The following is a 19408-nucleotide window of genomic DNA, read 5'->3' as shown; positions in this document are numbered from 1 at the left end:
TGCCTCCAAAGACCCCATGATGTAGTCTACCATGGTGCCTCGGGTCCGTGTATGACCCCCATGTGGGAAGCATGTCAGTCCTCTTGATCCCGGCCACTGTAGCATCCCGTTATAAATAACGAGACGATGCCTGGCTCCCAACTCTAGTAAGTGGTACCCATAATGTCTTCAATCTGGTCCAGTGTCCGCCTCTGATGCCCGACTAGCGCCTATCTCCTTTGGATCCACAGGGTGGAGGATCTCCATGTCATCTTAGTCATACACCTCACACTGTCTGCTCTGTGTGTGGGCATCGAAGTCACCCATAAGAAATACTTCCCCTAGTGTAGAATAATGCATAATCTCCTCTGACAAACAAGTGTATGGCGAGGCTCCTGCTCCTCCTCCTGTGGCATGTCCTCTGTAATGACATAGGAGGATCCTGATGGAGGAAAGTAACATAGGGCTATGTATATAACCCTGTCCTGTGAGAGCTGTAAGCTGATCCACATGTATCTGGCCTCTGGATCCTGTGCTACCACTCTCAGTCTCCCCTGTAGCTCCCGTCTGAATAGAACTGCTACCCCCCCCCCCCCCCCCCCCCCCCCCCCCCCCCCCGACCCTCTCGAGGTACCCTGGCGTGTGGTCCTCCTGTATGCTGACTCCCACTGGAATCCCTCTACTCGAGGTAGCCCTCTCTCTGGGCTCTAATGTGTCTCTGTCAGAAGTATGATGTCTCTCCCCACCATAACATGCTCCAGTCGTCTTGGCTGCACCCATAGTGAACCATTACAGTTCCATACTGCCGTGTGTATCTTTGTCAGTGGCCTAGTCTGTGTCCCATAGGCCCCAAACCTCTAATCCATGGGCCGGCCATCAATGATGACCCGACCATCTTGATAGAAGGCCTTCTTGCCTTCTCTCCTCACGTGTAAGACTCGTGGCATGCAAGCTCTCCTATGCTCTAGCTACATCCTCGTGAGATCATCATCCAAGAAAATAGGAGCTCCCTCTAAGCCTCGTAGTATGACCCTCTTCCTCGTGAAGGTGACCCTCTCCGTCTCCTGCAAACTGTAGGATGAGGGCTCGCTTGCATGTTGAGTCTCTCCCGACTCTCCATGCTTTGGTGAAGGGGAGAGGGTCCTCTTCCCTGTAGCCTAGCTTCATGCATAGAAGCTGTCCATCTTTCTCGGGAGTGGAGTTGGGTGTCTCGGCTATACCTGGGACTCGAATGTTGAGGCGGCGGGCATGCCTCATCTTCTCCTCCTCAATGGTGGTGTGAATGATTTGATGTTCTTCCCTTTGAGTCTCCTCCCTCACTTCTTTACGGATGTTCTTCTTCACCACCTCAACCCATCCTGACTGCTTGGCTTCGAGTTGTATTAACGTCTTCAAAAGGCCAAAATGACGTATGAGACCCAAGGGTTACATCATATCCATGAGGTACATCATGCTGGGTACAAAATAGTAATAAAGAAAGATAACAAAAATCTAGAACTATAAAATCTGATCTAGGTACATGAGCAGAGAGCTCTCGTATCACCCTAATACATCCCCCATGGGCCGCTGTGACGTGGTGCTCAAGATAGTAAAATTGAGCCGGCGTGAGAAGGTCCTGCGATGATGGGAGATGATGGCCCGGATCCTCCTATGGTGGTGTGGCGGTGGGCGAGGGCCATGGGGTGTGGTGAGAGAGAGAGAGAGAGAGAGAGAGAGAGAGAGAGAGAGAGTTCTATTAACGTCTACAAAAAACCAAGGGGTCTATGAGACCAAAAATGTTACAGTGTGTCCATGAAGTGACAAAATCATGGAAAAAAACATGATAAGAAAACCCAACTAGAGCTGAGTGAAGAAACAACAGCCTTGTAAGTGCCACTAGAAACCCTGCTGCTGAGTGGTGTGCAGGCTGCCTAGCGGCCATCTACATGAACTGAAATTGCTGTTTGGACCACGCTTTGCATGTGAATAGTGCCCGGGATTACCCTGGATGCTGCCTACATCATTGGAGGGTTCCTGATTCTTGTGGGGACCTCGTGCTTGGTGATCTTGCTGAGATTCATCATTGGAGAGAGACTGAGAGTGCCCAGGTGCTGTGAGGATCAAGATCTTGTTGTTGTGCTGGAGCCTGGTGGTGCCTCTACTCTTGCTTAGTGGCTTGAATAGTAAGCAGGCATCTCCCCTTGTCTTGGACTTGGACGGTGGTGTCTCTACTCTTGCTGAGCGGCTTGAGTAGGAGGCAAGCATGGAGTTCTCCCCTTGTTTAGTGGCTTAGGCGGTGGATGGTTCTTGATCTAGCCCTGAGGCTAGGGTTTGGAGTTACTGTTTGATTTGTTTTCATGCTGTACTTGGAAATCTGGTGCAAGGCACCCACCCTCATACCTGTATTTGTAAAGTACTCTTTCTGGAGTAAAGAATTTGTAAGGGAGGTTGGCCGGTTCCAGCCCCACAGTGTGTCTGTGTGTGTTTTCTTTTCATGTAAAGTGAAAGGTGTTCTAAGTTGTCTATTGTTTAAAAGGCTTGTTATTGTGAACACAGTAGTGAGAAAAAGAGCCCCTTTTGTTTCGGTCTCGTTACAGATTTGGTGTCAAATCCTCCGCCTATTCATTCAGAGGCCCAGCACCCGCCACTTCATCACATGGGGTATAGTGCCCTGGATGACAGAGGTAGGGGAGGCTTTGCACCATGAGGATGGCACTGGCATTGCCCCCTCCAGTTCTCACACTCCAAGATTACATGGCCATCTCAGACTCAGCCGTACAAGCATCCTGTTGGACCCCCAAGATGTGGGTATGCCAGCATTGGGGGCTCATCATTAGCATCTTCGCCTCACATATTTGGTGTGCGAGATGTCGCGAGGCTATTGACGATACTCGTATCCCTCCCGTTGCAGAGATTGCCCGGCACATTTGGACCGACATCATACACTCTTTGAAAGACATGGGAGCGCCTTATTGGTGATTTCAACTGGATGCAGCAGAGGCGTACATCTTTTCTCCTCATGTGGAGCCAGGGCCCTTTCCTCACTGTGGACCCAGAGCACGCGTCATGGCATTACAAGCCTCCATTGCGTCCTCCCCTTCCCCTTTCTTTCCTTGGATGCAGACTCCCTCTGAGAGAGGCCAACCGGAGAGGGTGCCCCCCCTCCTATTTTTCTATTATACCTCTTTTTTTTTCCAAGAAAAGATCCTTCCACTAGTTACCACTCCCTCTGAGAGAGACCAAAGTGATACAATAATGTCCATGGCATATCTCCATCATGGAACGGAAAATAAAATAGAAACAAACAAAAGAGATTTTCACTAGAGTGATACAAAACTGTCTGTGGAATCTCATCATGGAATACCAGGAACGTGGAACACGAGAGGAGTATCAGCCCCCAATAGATGGTATACCACTCTCCAAAATATCAAGCATGCGGCTAATGAGTATGGCCGAGAGGTCTCCCTCAGCTATGTCACGTGGAGAGGTAGCTCAAAGGCGGTGGAGCATGTCCTGGATCTAGAGCTGATCAGGGGATCGTGGCCGACGTCCACCGGGGCCGCTATCATAACTATCTCATCATGGAATGGAAAATAAAACAAAAACAAAACATAACTATCTCACTGAGGTGATACAAAACTGCCCATAGGAACTCATCATGGAATACCACAAACATGGAACATGAGAGGAGCATCAACCCCCAATAGATGGTATACCACTCTCCAAAATATCAAGCATGGGGCTAATGAGTATGGCCGAGAGGTCTCCCTCAGCTACGTCATGTGGAAAGGTAGCTCGATGGTTGTGGAGCATGTCTCTGATCTGGAGCTGATGAGGGGATCGTGGCCGATGGGTGGGTGGGTGGGGGGGGGGGGGCATGCATGCTGGAATGCGGATGCCTGGTCCGAGGTAACTTATCTCGGGCGAGGTGGGTCCGGAGTAGCCCGAGGTGGGTCCACAAGATCTGTTGCATGGGTGTCCTCCTCCACCTCTTGGGTCCGAAAGAAATTGGTGATGGTCAGCCAGTGAGGGAGGGGTCAACTAGGGCCGAAACTCTCTCAAGAAAGTGTCCCCGTGTCTACGGAGCTCAAGCAAGAAGAGACCTAGGCAACATTGGGCTGGGAAGTCAACGATTCTGGAGAGTGGACCAAATCCCTCACGAAACAGACAGTGAAACCTCCCGCGGATCTCATAGTATACTGGGTAGTGGCATATGTAATGCTCGTCTCTCTCAACCTCTGTGTAGCATAATAGGCATATCCTCTCCTCACTGGGTCTCTGTATGAGCTCCCTGGTTCTGAAGACATGCTTAGCTCTACCTGTCTTCACTTTGAGGCGATGGGATGACACCCGTATTTGGCCAATCACAATCCGCATGGCAGGGGACATGTTAACACTCTGGTAGGTGTAGAGGCTGAGAAGATCCAACCGGATAACCCGGTTGGTGTTGTCATGAGAGAGCCGGAGAAAAGGGAAGTCTAGACTGTACTGAAGGGGTGGTAGGTGGTCCATGCGGAGCCCATATACCGAGAACCAAGTGGAAATTAAGACATACCATAGTCCAGAATGGTCGTCGAGTGCTAGCTATCTCGAGGACTCTAAGGCAAGCCTCCGGTACCTATTGGGATCCATGTGACTGATGCGATGGAGGTATGTGACTGTCTGAAAGAGAGCATCCACTACCATCGGGGCTGCAGCAAACTCTACTTGGATAATCTGGTGCGGGACTGATAGTTTGTTGCAGATCATAGGGGAGAACATCATGACTTGGGGCCTCTCAACTCGCTGCCAAACCTCATCGGATAAATCTGGCCCCCAGAAGGTTGCTCCATACATCAAGGCTGGTGTGACGAGAGAGAGAGAGAGAGAGAGAGAGAGAGAGAGAGAGAGATTAACGTCTACGAAAGACCCCAAGGGCCTATGAGATTAAAAGTAATACAATGGTACCATGGATATACTAAGCCATGGAAAACTAAAAGAAAAAGTAAAATGAAAACATCTAACAATACATGTGATCACGAGATGATCCTCATGTGACGACACCTGCCCACGGCCAGAACCGATTTGATGGTGGAGTGAATGTCAGGCCTCTGTGATGGGAGCGTGACATGTCGGCGAAGAACCTCACGAATCTGTCTCTGTGTGGTGGAGGGTCCTGATGCTCTGGGTCGGGGACGTCTGGCTCACAGAATGGATCGAGCTCTCTCACTAAGAAGTCCTTCAGGGCGTGGAGTTGGGAGTGTGGGTACGGGTGGTGGGCTCTGATGTCATAGTAGAGGAATTGTTGTGGGCAGTGGATTCCGATGTGGATGGATTCCAATGTGGATGTATGTACCACAAAGAAATCTGTGATAGCTCTCTGTGAGGCGTCCTGTCGGAGCCAGGACTGTCTCTTAGCATGTTGCCTCAACACTACATCCCTGTGTCGTCTGAGCTCCTTCAAGTACATGCCCATGCACCTCTAATCCTCAAACTGTATCACCCGTGTGAGTGGTCCGAATCCCTCTCCGAAGAGGTAGTGGAATCTCTCTCGTATCTCATAGTAAGCCGGGCAATTGAGCATGTAATTGGCCTCATCCTCTACTGCTCGTGTGATGCATATTGTGCATGTCCTCTCCTCATGTGTGTGTGTGTGTGTGTGTGTGTGTGTGTGGATATGTGTGTTGATACGAATATGCATGAGTCTCTCTTGATTCAGGGCGAGGGCTCTCTCCCTGATTCAGTTGTTGTTATGCAGCATTGATTTTGCTGGCTGTTCACTGCATATACCTTTGTACAGATTTGATGTTTGATGCTCCAATAAAATGTCTTTCGTACAATATTAGAGGACTTTGTGATCCAAGTAAATTTAGGTTGTTTTGGCACTATGTACATAAAATGCAGCCTCATCTGGTGTGTGTGCAAGAACACAATCAGCATACCTTAGTGGGTCAATCAGGTCACTTTGCAGGTTATGATATATTTTATGCGGGCAATCAGCATTACTCGGGAGTTTTTATGCTTGTTAAGCATGATCTACAACCAATGTTGGCCTACAATGATTCTGCTGGCAGATGGATGGTCATTCAATGTTTATTGTATGGACAAATTTATGAATTTGCAGCAGTTTATGCACCACAAAGCTCAGCTGACAGGGCAAATATATGGTCACAAATGTTGGCTTATCCCTGGCTCCATAATGCATTCCTTTGTGGAGATTTTAATAATGCTCCATCTCCTGAATTTAACTCCACTGGAAGAACTCATATGCTTGGAGCTGAACACAGAACATGGAATGATTTGCTCTCTTCTTGCAATATTTTGGACCTATGGCAACATGTATTCCCTCATCTGCAAGGGTTTACTTTTAACCACAATGCTTTTCCACATATCTGGACACGTCTGGATCGCTGGTACTTGTTACATGCTGACCAATATGATGATTTTGTTTGCAAACTATGGATTGATCGTTCCATGTTACTCTCTGATCATTCTCCTTTATGGTTAGGCCTTTATTTCGACATGCCACAAGATCTCTCTATTCTTCAGAAACATAGGCTGTTGCTTTTAAACAACAGTTATCTTGTGCATGCTGATTTCAAGGAAATGGTTTTGCAAGCCATTGAGCCCTTGCCCCTTCAAATGCATGAGGACATTGACATTGCTTGGTTTCAATTTGTTCAGCGCATGCAGGCTGTGATCTGTGATTATGGTCGTTATTACATGGCCGACTTGCGGGATCAGATCTTGCAGGCTAAAGAAACATGTCAATCCATGGCTGATCTTGCTCAGTATAGGATTTTAAATACTAATGAACAAGATTCTTTAATGCAGGCTAAGCATTTCCTCATGCTAAATGATCAGAGAAAATTGCAAAAATGGTTGACACGTTCGCGACATCGAGCTATCATAGATAAGGGTTGCTCTTCCAAAGATTTTTTCAAAAATCTACATGCTTCAAGACAAAAGGAATGCATCAGAAGGGTGAAAAAATCTGATGGTCAATGGACTCATTCTTTATCGGAGCTCTCATATATTGCTAGTCAGCATTTTGCAGCCCTTTTTGCTAAACCACCAACTACTTCGTCTGACATACTTGATGCTCGTTATGCTTTATTGCATCATGTTCAACCCATTATTTCTCCACAGGATGCATTGGAATTAGAATCTGCGTTCACTGATATTGAACTTAAAGATGCTTTACGTTCAATGGGTCGATGGAAATCTCCCGGATGGGATGGCTTGACAGTGGAATTTTTCCATGCTTTTTGGCCTCAGTTGGAACAATCATTGCTGTATATGATTAATGAAGCTTGGGCAAATGATGTACTACCATCTTCTTGGAAAGAAGGATTGGTTAAGCTTTTCCCTAAACGGGATCTTTGTGAAGTTTTCTCTGATTGGAGGCCCATTACTCTTATGCCTGTCATCTATAAGCTTCTGACTAAGATGTTGGCAAATCGTATTAAAGGATTTTTACATGATGGTTTGCATCCTGCGCAATATGGTTTTGTGCCTCGGAGGCAAATCAATGATAATTTAGCCAATGCTTATATTGCCATTGAATATGCCAAATACACTAAGCAGGATGTACTCATTTTGCAGGTTGATATTGAGAAAGCTTTTGATTCTGTGCATTGGGACTATATAGCTATGACTATGAGTTCTCTTGGTTTCGGTGCAAAGTGGCAAAATATTGTGTATTGGCTCTATAATGACAGTGATGCTTCTTTGATTTTGAGCTCTTCTCTATGAAATTCTTGGAAATTGGGACGTTCAGTTCGCCAGGGTTGTCCGCTTAGTTCCTTGTAGTTTGCTATTGCCACACATCCTTTTCTTTGCTATTTGGATTTTTTGCAAGCCACTGATGAAGTGCATGGCTTACAGCTTCCTGCTGGGCATACTTTCCTGGCTCAGGCTTATGCTGATGATTCTTTTTTTACGCCCAAGAATACGCAACAAGATCTTCAGAGATTAATGAAGGCTTTGGAACTTTTTGGTCTGGCTGCTGGTTTGAAAGTAAACTTCCGTAAGTCTACCTTGCTTGCGCTTAGTGTACAGCAATGGCATCATGTATTGTGGCCCGGTGGAATACCTCGTGCTGGACATATCGTTCGTCATTTGGGTTACCCTTTGGGTTGGCAGCTGTCATCTTCACAAATGATTCAATGGGTTATGCTAAAATTGAATCGCAAAATTGATTATTGGCAGCTTTCCACTTGGCCTCTTCATGTACGTCTCAGGATAGTGCAGGCTATTGTGATGGCTTACATACAGTTCTTTCTTCCATTGATTATGTGGAGGAAAGCTGATATAGATCGGTTTATGTCTCTGGCAATGGCAATTGTGTGGAAAACTCAACATCATAAAAAGAGTCTTCGTCTTTTGTCAATGCCAAAGATGTGTTCTCCAAAGATACATGGTGGCTTGAACATATTGAATATTCATTTTCATGTGCTTGCTCGTAAATCCACTTTGCTGTTGGAATTTGTACAACAGCGCCAGCCATGGGCTATTATGTTGGGTCATAAGTGTATGTCTATGTCTTCACCTGCTTTTGGAAAGTGGACTGTTACGTATTGGGATGCAATTTTCAGCCATTTCAATGGAAAGATTGTCGGCTGCCCTGTTTCATCTAAGTTAATTTTTGCCTGGAAACAGATTACGCAATATCTTTTTTGGAATCCGAGGCTTAATGCGCAATCTTCTTCGCTTCGCCTTGAGAGTATTCATTGGTCGAAGGTTTTTGATGTACCCCTGGCTCTACGTGAGCCTAGGAAGGCATATTTCCTTTCAAAGAAAGGACTTTATCTTATTGATGATGTTTTGGATGCTGCTGGCCATGTGCTTTCTTTTGTGGTTGCCGCCAGGAAATTTGGTCTGGGGATGCATTATAGATCAATCTGGCAGCTTATTCGAGAGCTTCTTGCTCCTTTTGAACCAATTGCAGATTTGGATCGTTCTGATCGTTTGGTTGATTGGAGCCTTAAAAGAGAACAACCTGCACGAGGCCCTTTATCAATGGCTAAACTTTCGGTTCATTTGATATATCATTTCTTGTTGCCTGCCTCTTGGGTTCAAGAACATGCAAATCAGATTTGGCATCTTCATAAAAGTCAGGCTTGGTGGAAACAGCGGCTTCATTCTCTTTGGAAATGCAGTCTACCTTTGAAAAGTAAACTTTTTTTATGGAGATGCTTGATTGGAGTCTTGCCAGTCGGCCTTTTCTTGGCTAGGCGACTTTTGGCACCTTCAACTTGTCATAGTTGTGGTGCTTCTCAAGAGACAGTCTTTCATCTTTTATGGAGTTGTCCTCTCACCAGGACTTTATTGGATCGGATTGCTACACGTTTGAGAGCCCGCTTCCGACAGGCACCCTTTGGGAAATACTTTTGGATCTTCGGTCTTCTCCCTTCACTCCTTAGATCCTATAAAGTCTTCTTTGATTGGGTTCGCTATTGGGCTTTATGGACTACGTGGGAGTCTCGCAACAGGATAGTTTTTGCTGGGCCTCATTTGGATGCTTACTCATTCTTCCGTTCCTCTCTTCAGCAATCTTTATATGACTGTCTCTCTCTTCATGAGATAGACTCATCTCTGTATGCTCTTTTTACAGATTGTTTTTAGATGTTTAACTATGTTCACACTGAACATAGTGAACACTCTAGTAGTTTCCCTTGTATATGGTCTTTTTGGTGGGTTTTCCTCGTTTTGAGGTTTCCCACCTGTAATTAATGACATGAAGCTTTACAAAAAAAAAGTGTGTGTGTGTGTGTGTGTGTGAGAGAGAGAGAGAGAGAGAGAGAGAGAGAGATTTTCTTAATATCTATTGAAGACCTCTATGAGGGCGAGGGAATCTGGCTCTCTGGAGGGAGGCTGCCTGATCTCTGATGACTCCGCAGGTGTGAGTAGCCAAGACCTCTTGGGATCAATGAGGGGGGATCGGCTGCTGAGTGTCCCATATGCTCCGTGTGGCAGGTAGTGCCGAAGTAGGTGCTGGCGGCTGTATCTGCTGTTGGGGGTTGAAGGAATCTGTGATGGAGAGAGATTTTAATAACGTCTTCAAAAAGACCCAAGGTTCTTTGAGACCACAACATAGCACACGTGATCCAGGTATGAACTGTAAGTCAAAAAACATAGAAAGAGAAGAAAGTCATATCTGTCTAAAGAAACAGGACCCATGTACTACGTGAGCCCTGCATGAACAAAGATGCAGTTAGGTACTATCATCATGTGGCATCACCCCCTCTGATGTCTGAATACACATAATCAATTTCTACCTCCCATACTGGGGCCACTCAGCTGGAGTATGTCACTGATCTGGGGCTAACGATGGGATGGCCTGGATCTCTCCGGATGAGGACATCTGGATGACAGAAGGAAAGGCACCCTCTCTTTGAGAACTTAATGTGTGCGTGGGGCCATCACGCCTCAAGCTCAAGGTTTGCCCTCCCCGTGAAGCAGTGTGCTTCCATGATATGAATGTCCCCTTTTGTCATGGTGGGGCTGAGTATCAATTGTGATCACATGGTGAGGGCCAAAGAAATCTGGGTGTAGAACGAAAGAAAGAAAGAAAGAATGATGTTATTAATGTCTACGAAATATGTTTATGTTTTCTTTCTGTTTTATTTTCCATTCCATGATGAGATATGCCATGGACATTATTGTATCACTTTGGTCTCATAGGCCCATTGGGTCTTTAGTAGATGCTTAATATATCGTTCTTTCTTTCTTTCTTTCTCTCTCTCTCCGCGTGCAACCTACAGCCCAAACATCCTCTCTCTCGCTCTCTTGGACGCAATCTGCAGTCACCTCTTCTTCTGCTCCTCCTCCTCCTCCTCTCTCCCCCAATTTCTTACAAACTCCCCAATATTCCCGATTCCCTAAATTCTCAATTGCCCAATTTCTCATAAATCCCCAATTTCTCTCGAGTCACAATTCCACAACTCCCCAATTGCCCAATTGTGACCACAATTGCCTAAGCTTTTAGCATATTTTAAGTGCCTAGCTAGCACTAGGTAGGCCTACAAATAATTCTACAAACTACAAGTTCTAAACCATTTTATTGTATTTATATAGAAAAAACTACAAAACCTCCGCGTTTCTTAGCCAAAAGACCAAATGTTTTGTCCCGAAACTTCAAAAACCCCGAAGTGTTTCTGGTGACTATGCTTAACTATGACTCAAACTTTGCAGAGCTACTCCTATTGGCCTAGCATGACAACGGACATTGCGCTATATGATCGAAAATATATTTGTCAGAAGGTCAAGTTTGATCGACAAAAGCTAATAGGATTATTGAACCCATTGAATGTTATATGGGAGAGTATTGCTATGGATTTCAACTTTGGATTGCCAAAGTCTGACCTTTTCAAGATACCAAGAAGATCAATCATGTATGTTATTGGTTGGACCTTTCAGATCATTTGAGGATACATAATGCCCTCCATGACAGCTTATTGAAACCATAGACATGGCTACCCTTAGAGGAGCCTGTATTGGAGGATCCACCAGGGGTGGAAGAGCCAATACAGATTGTACTTCATTTTGTGAGAAAAAGAAGAAAGACGGTGGTCAAAATGTTCCTTTTGGAATTATTCGCTATTGGATGCGAAATGGATGCCGCAGGAGTACCTCAAGGACTATCTAGATATGCTTCGAGCTTATGAGAAATCGATTGGTCCATGTGTATTTGAAGTACAGGCATAAATGTTTTGCGAACAAGACAGACTCAAGAGGGAGGGATTGTATCTCTAGCCCTCTTCATTGTATATATATATTGGAATGAGATTGATCATTATGTTGCTTATATAATGGTTACTTGGACAAGCTCTAGTTTGGGTGGCAATGATGTCAGATAGCCCGAGGAGCAAGACTTGTATTTAGGTAGCAACGATGCCAGATGTGTTAGCACATTCATCCCCAGTTTTTGCTCATATTTGGAGTCCCCTTTTGGTCCCTTTTCATGGCTTTCGTTGTGGGCTGGCCACCCTATTTTTGTATATTTTTCTGGCATTTTTCCCAGGTCGGGTACCCCATGCCATAGTAGTATCTTGGCTCAGGGGGTCCAAGATAGTGGTTTGTACAAGTTGACTGCTTTGCTTTCTTATGGTTCTTCTTCAGCTCTTTGGCATGCTCGGTTTGGCCATTTGAGCTATCAGCTTCTACAGTGAGCTTGGAAGGATGGGTTGGTTGAGGGTTTACCGACCATCAATCTTCCATCTTCTGTTTGTTCCTCTTGTTTACAAGGGACGCAACACCGAGCCGCCTTTCCGAAGGAGGCGACACACATATATTCGACATCACTTGCTCTTGTTCATGCAAACTTGTGTGGTCCTATGAGTACCGCGTCTTTGAGTAAGGCATTGTACATGCTCGTGATGGTGGATGACTTCTCCAGATATACTTGGGTCTTCTTTCTGAAGGCCAAGAATGAGGCTTTTTAGCACTTTTGTGATTGGAGGGTTGAGGTGGAAAAAGAGACCGGTTCCTCGGTCAAGGCTCTCAGGACCGACAAAGGGGGTGAGTTTACATCCCAAGAGTTTCAACAATATTGCAAGGCTCATGGCATTCGGAGACAGCTTACTACAACATATACTCCATCACAGAATGGAGTTGCAGAGAGGAAGAATAGGACCATTATGGAGATGGCCCGTGCTATGCTTGAGCTTTCTTCGTTACCTCGACGTTTCTAGGCTGAGGCGGCTTCTACTGCTGTCTACATTCAGAAGAGGTCTCCTACTACTACTCTTCTAGATAAAACTCCATATGAGGCTTTCCATGGTGAGAAGCCCTTTGTTGTTCCATTTTGGGTATTTGGTTGTTCGGCGTATGTACATGTGCCTAAGGAGCATCGCTCCAAGTTGGACTCGAAGTCTCAGCGCATGACTTTTCTGGAATACAGTACTGTGTCCAAGACATATCGTCTTTATGATCAGCATTCCGGCAAAGTTGTGAGCCGTGATGTGGTGTTCGACGAGACTCCTACATCTTCAGAGGGTAGTGGTGAGCTTCTTCTTCCTTTGTCTCCTCCTCCTCCCTCTACTTCTGTTACACCTCGAGCTATGGATCTCAGTCAGATGATGATGACTCTGCTCCCCCTCCGGCGAGTTCGAGCAGATCTATGCCTGGATGGTATTTTCAGACAAATGATGATTTGGGTTACGTGAACTTTCTTCTGCTCCTCCGCGTGGTTCTCTCAGGCGATCTTCCAGAGTTTCAGGGAAATAAATTCATGATGGCAACATGTTTGTTAGCTATGCTCTTATGTCCTCTATCATTCATGGTCCTTCTGATCCCACTTCTCTGGATGAGGCTCTTTCACATGAGCCTTGGCATCGTGCTATGGAGGCAAAGTTGGATGCTATTGAACGGAATGGCACTTGGACTTTGGTGTCTAGGCCACTGCAGCGTAAGGTGATTGGTGTGCGTTGGATTTTCAAATCGAAGTTCCGAGCTAATGGAAGCTTGGACAAGCACAAGATGAGGTTGGTTGCCAAGGGTTATGCTCAGCACCCTGGAGTCGACTTTGATGAGACCTTCGCTCCGATGGCCCGGATGACTACTATTTGCACCGTTCTTGCTCTTGCAGGACATCATAGATGGCCCATATTCCAGATGGACATCAAGTCGGTTTTCCTGAATGGAGAGCTTACACGGGAGGTTTATGTTGATCAGCCGCCGGGATTTGTTGTTCCAGGCAAACAGGATCAGGTGTACCGTCTGAAGAAAGCTTTATATGGTCTGAAGCAAGCTCCGCGGGCTTGGTACCAACGGATTGATGAGTTCTTTCAGAAGCTCGGCCTGCACCGTTCTCATGCAGATTTGAACCTTTATATCCTCCTTGAGAGGGGCTTGATTGTTATCATTGTGGTCTATGTTGATGACCTCATCTTTACAGGTTCTTATTCTGTGAGGATCCGTTTTGTCATGGATGCTTTGGAGACAGAGTTTGAGATGATGGATCTTGGCCTTTTGCATTATTTTCTTGGCTTTGAGATTTGGTAGACCGCGAAGGGCACTTTCTTCTCTCAGCAGAAGTACACACCAGAGATACTTGACAGATTTTAGATGACTGGATGCAGATCAGTATCTTCTCCTATGGATACTAGTGAGAAGCTTTCTCTTCTTGATACTTCTGGAGGGATTGATCAGGGACAGTATCGGGTTCTTGTCGGTTGTTTGGTTTGGTTAAACTACTCCCAATTGGACGTTTGTTTCGTAGTCAATTTATTGAGTTCTTTCTCATCCAAACCCCGTCAACAGCATTGGCGGTGTGCTCTTTGAGTTCTTCGGTACTTGCGTGGTACTCTAGACTTTGGCATCTTCTATGGCCAAGGGTGCACTCTTCTTGGATGGTCTGATTCAGATTGGGCTGGAGATCGAGATACTCGGCATTCGACCACTGGTTGTGTTTTTCACTTGGGTCTGGAGCCATTTCATGGAGCAATAAAAAGCAGCCTATTGTGGTGCTTTCCTCTACACAGGCGGAGTATCGTGTGGTTTGTTATGCTGTATGTGAGGCAATTTGGTTGCGGAGATTATTGGGGGAGCTTGGCTTTCCTCCTACTGGATCTACTCTTCTTTGGTGTGACAATCAGAGTTGCATTGCCATCACCTAGAACCCTGTGTTTCATGCTCATATGAAACACATCTCTCTCTCTCTCATAGGTCATTATGGCCTTTTGAAGATGTTAATATAACATTTCATTTCATTTCATTTCTCTCTCTCTCTCTCTCTCTCTCTCTCTCTCTCTCCCCCCTTGCACTCTCTCTCAGCACACTCTAGTGCTTGTTTGCTTCTGCTTTGTGCACTTATTCAAGATGACCCCTTGGACAGGCCTTTGTGCTAGATATCTTTGACCTCATAGTCGGGCGGTCATTGCGACCAAATAGCCCAGATGACTATTGATGAACAATCGGGTAGTCATTGCAACTAGATAGCCTCGATGACTGTATTGGACTTCACAGTCGAGCAGTCATTGCGACCAGATAGCCTAGATGACTGTAATTGGATTCCATAGTCGGGCGGTCAATGCGACCAGATGACTATTGATGAACTCTTGGCCAGCCCTAGTGACCAGATGGCCTTGAGGATCGATTGAGCGGTTTCCTTCGGGAGCCAGATAGCTCAGTCTCGGTTTCCGATGAAACCAAACAGAACAATTGCACTGGAGGATCTTTACTTGTGCATCGCATACTGATGTGTCTTTGACTTTGTGTGCTGTTTTTTATGTGTGGACAATGCTTGGATTTATGGCATGTGATAGACAAATGATGCGTATGTGTTTGTTGACTAGATTTTGTCTAGTTTTTGCATGAGGTAAGTATGCATTTATTTTATCTAACACATGTGATAGGCCATGAAGAAGAACCATAAGGACAAAGCCATTGGTTAAAGAAAATGCATAATAGAGATGCTACCAGATGAGTAGATGACACCACACATATGGAGAAAGACCAGATGCACAAGCTCACTAAATGGGGCTAGTACTTGGAACATATGGATATACTTGGAACATACGGATATGCTTGGAACACTTCTATTCCGCAATCAAGGACAACTGCGATATAAGAGGGAGAGAATGTATAGAGATGTTGCTAGATGAGCAAATGACACGGAAAGCATGCATTGGCTCTCAATGACCATTGGAAATTGCATAAATGGCAAGTGAGATCACATCAAAACCCCTTTTGGATAAGGGTTGCTCATCTAAAGCTTTTTTCAGAAGCTTGCATGTTTTGAGACATGAACAATGTATATCTAGAGTGATGAAAGAGGCTGGCAATTGGACACAAGACACACACTAGCTAGAGCATGAATGCGTTATACATTTTCAGCATGTGTTTGCAACATTGCCCAGATGACTCTTGATATTCGTAGGCCCCAGCAGGAGATTTTTTCTCATGTTTCCAACATTGTAGGTATGGATAAAGCGGTTGATTTGGAGTCTATGTTTTCAGCTACGGAACTGAACAGGCCAGTAAAAGCACTAAATGGAAGACTTCAGGATGGGATGGATGGACTGAGGAGTTCATTTTGCAGTTTTGGCCTATGCTTGAAGCGTCACTTTTGCTTATGATCAATGAGGCTTGAAATTTGGGCGTCATGCCTTCAGCTTGGCAAGAGGGACTAGTAAGACTGGCGCCAGAAAGGATTTGTGTCAAAAACTTTCTGATTGGTGCCCTGTTACCTTGATGCCAGTGATTTATAATTTGATCACTAATCACTTCAAAAAGATCTTGAATAGGGTTTTGCATTGAGCACAATATGGCTTTGTGCCTCGTATACAAATAATAGATAACATTGCTAATGACTATGTTAGTATAGAGTGTGCAAAATATACCAAGCAAGATGTGATCTTATTGTTGCAGGTTGATACCACCAAGACTTTTGATACAATCCAATGGAATTACATTGCAGAAGTCGTGTCATGGCGAAGTTAGGTTTCGGTCCAAAAATGTAGAACATAATTTAGTGGTTGTATCGAGATAGCATTGCGAGATATTGGAAAAAGGCTTATCCTCTCTATGGGCTTTGGGTAGATCTGTTCGACAAGGTTGCCTTCTCAATGCCTTGCTCTATGCTATTACTACTCGTCCCTTCTTGACATATATGTATAAGCTCACTAAGGCTAGCAGATTACATGGGCTCATCTGCCTGATGGTGGGCATTCGGTTGCTGAGGCATATGCTAATGACTCTTTCTTCTTTCTTGAGAATACGCAATCGGATCTGCAATGTATCATGAACGCCTTGCATATGTTTGGAATGGCAACACGTCTTTTTATCAACTTTAAAAAATCAAAACTGTTGCCTCTTAGCGAAGGTGACTGGCATTGCATTCTATGGACTGGGAAAATTATATCACCTACACAACATGTGAGACGTTTGGGATATCCTGTGTGATGGAATCTCTACAGATTGGGTGCTGCAAAAGCTTATGGTTAAGTTGGAATATTGGAAACTCTCTACTTGGTTTTGTAGACAATATGGTGTGCAAGAAATCAGTTGGTTTTTTCATTCCATAAGGATTGCACGCTATCACTTCTTTCATAAATCCTTGTGTCAGTCTTTGTTTGACAGCATCCATCTGCATCAGATTGATGATGGCCTGTTGGCTTTGTTTTCTCACTGTTTTTTACCAAGAAGTTTGCCTCACTTTTAAGGGCTTCTTTCTTTGTACAGTGAAGCAATAAAAATAAAAATAAGCTTTTTTTTAAATTTAAAAAAAGTAAGCTAAGAAGGCCCAGTTCCTATGGATGTGATGTGATCTATTGGTCTGACATACCACCTCTTATTTACTCTCTCTCTCTTTCTCTCTCTCATGTGCATTATGGTCCTGTTAATGCACCGTTGGCTACATTCTGCCCCCGACATTTTCTGGATCCAGTAAGAAAATGCGGGAAACTCTGAAGCTGGAGACCATGTGCAACATGGGAACCTCTAAGGCTTAGTCTCCTATTGATGCAAGCATCTCGTGATAATAAGCTGTTTTCTCAGCTACCATTATGTTCTGTTACTTATGGCAGAGAAGGTGGGTTATGGGCTTGTTTACATGGAGGGTTTTGAGGTTGTATTTGTTAATCATGTGGACTATTGTACAGGCTATAGACGAAAATCCAAATGATGCAATGCAATGGCACCAGTTAGGATTATACACTTTATGCACGTTACAATTCAGGTTAGCACAGAGCTACCTGAAGACTGCTATTGCTCATCGACAAACATGTGGAGCAGCATGGTCAAATTTAGGTACATTCACATTTTGATTATGTTATGGCATCATGACCTTGAGTGCTGTTATGCTTTTGTTTTTTTTTTAATGCCTTCTTCCCAGTTATGTGTATCTGGAAAATATATCCTGCTTTCTGGTCAACCATCTTTTCTTGCAGGAATAGCTCTTCAACTATCCGATGATCCCTCACTTGCCGAAGAGGTTTATCAGAAGGCACTTTCTGTAGTTGCCCAAGAGCAAGCGCACAGCATTTTCTCAAACCTTGGTAACCTTTATAGACAGCAAAAGCGCTTTACAGATGCACATGAGGCATTCAAGAAGGCTTTGGAACTTTGCCCCAATTATGCCCCTGCTTGTAATAACCTTGGTCTTTTGTTGATTGCGGAAGGTAAGTTTGATGAGGCTATAAGGATGTTTGATCGTGCGCTACTCTCTGACTCTCTTCTAGATGCTGCTAAATCTAACAAGATGAAGGCAGAGGCACTGGCACAAATCCGTGAACGCAAGCACAACTTTCACCTCAGCAGTAATGGCAAATTGGCAGCATCAGAAAGTTCACTGGATGGATGCACACATTCAGAATCCGGCAATGCTTGAGCAAACATTAGAAAACCTCTGTCAATAATTCCTTTACCAATGGGCATACTTTTCTGTGAGCCCTCTCCTTGATCAGATGCCTGCTGTCAAGAAGCATCTATGACACCCTTGGAACATGGATAGCGTGGTAGTGGGGAGATCTGGCTTTGTAAACATTACTCAATGATATCTTAGTATTCTCCTGTGTATACATCAAGTCCATGTTAGGACTACACAAAACTGCAAAGGAAATCGTAAATCAGAAGACATTGTGTGACCTTGTTGACCTCAGCCTTACATAAACTACTTTGACACTGGGATTGCTGAGAACATTTCAGCTGCTGGCCTTGTAGTATCTCAAGCCACTGTCAATGGAATTTGACTCCATGTATTCTTGTAAGTAATAAGACCGTGAGGTAGCCTGGCGTTACATGGTGTGTCAACAGCAGGTAGTGTCAGAGCATATCATTCAACTGTGGGAACCTATTGCTTTAGCAAAGTACAGAAAACAAGAATGTGCTTCTGAAGTAAAAGCTTCACCCACCACCTAAGTAGCACAAGATTCCAAAATGATTTTCCCTCTCTAATGTGGGTGTTCTCTATTTGCTTGGGCTTTTACTGTTGAGGACATATGAGATTGGTGTGCATGATTGGCAGAAACCTGTACTGCTATTGTATAACCTGGCATTACACAGTGGGCAATTACATCAACAAGTAAAAGCTGGGACATAATGTACATCATACCTCTGAAGTCGTTGCCACAAAATATTGGCAGGGCATTTGAATTTCCCTAGAGCAGACTACAATAAGAAATTTATCTTCACCCTCTACAAAACAAGGGTCCAAAAGGTGCTTTGGTTCCCACCTTTGACATTGTCTTTGCTTTGGGATTCTACTGTCTATAGCAAGGTTGTAACTAATGGGGGTGCCATTCAACCTCACGAACCTCCCATTACATAGACCAAATCATTTCTTGAGCTTTACCAGGAGAACTGGAATGTCACCTAACTGTAATTATATACTGAGCATGTGCTTCCGTACTTGAGGATTGCATTGGGTAAAGAAACCATGAGACATCAGCGTGTGCTTGTATAGTAAGAAAGTCATCAATTTCTTCATGGATTCTCTTGTGGCCTTCCTATTTTCCTGTTTGTTCTC

At 44.7% G+C, this 19408-nt stretch overlaps 1 protein-coding gene across 2 annotated transcripts in view; it reads left to right on the top strand.

The window, feature by feature from the left end:
* LOC147628818 (tetratricopeptide repeat (TPR)-containing protein) overlaps window positions 1–19408 on the top strand; it is an 86213-nt gene extending 66805 nt beyond the window's left edge. Inside the window, exons 10-11 of one of the 2 annotated variants that reach the window (XM_086811973.1) lie at window positions 17544–17691; window positions 17832–19408. In XM_086811973.1, the coding sequence (XP_086668099.1) occupies window positions 17544–17691; window positions 17832–18271 (588 nt within the window). In that variant the 3' untranslated portion in view covers window positions 18272–19408. Of the gene's footprint in view, window positions 1–16311; window positions 16514–17543; window positions 17692–17831 lie in introns of those variants that run through there. The other variant, XM_086811974.1, reaches the window with a different exon arrangement.

Source organism: Cibotium barometz, chromosome 18, assembly GCF_041138505.1.
Source record: "Cibotium barometz isolate CiBa-2024 chromosome 18, ASM4113850v1, whole genome shotgun sequence".
In the NCBI taxonomy this organism is placed as follows: domain Eukaryota; kingdom Viridiplantae; phylum Streptophyta; class Polypodiopsida; order Cyatheales; family Cibotiaceae; genus Cibotium; species Cibotium barometz.
The sequence above is the reverse complement of the archived record's forward strand: the minus strand, read 5'-3'. Positions and strand labels throughout refer to the sequence as shown.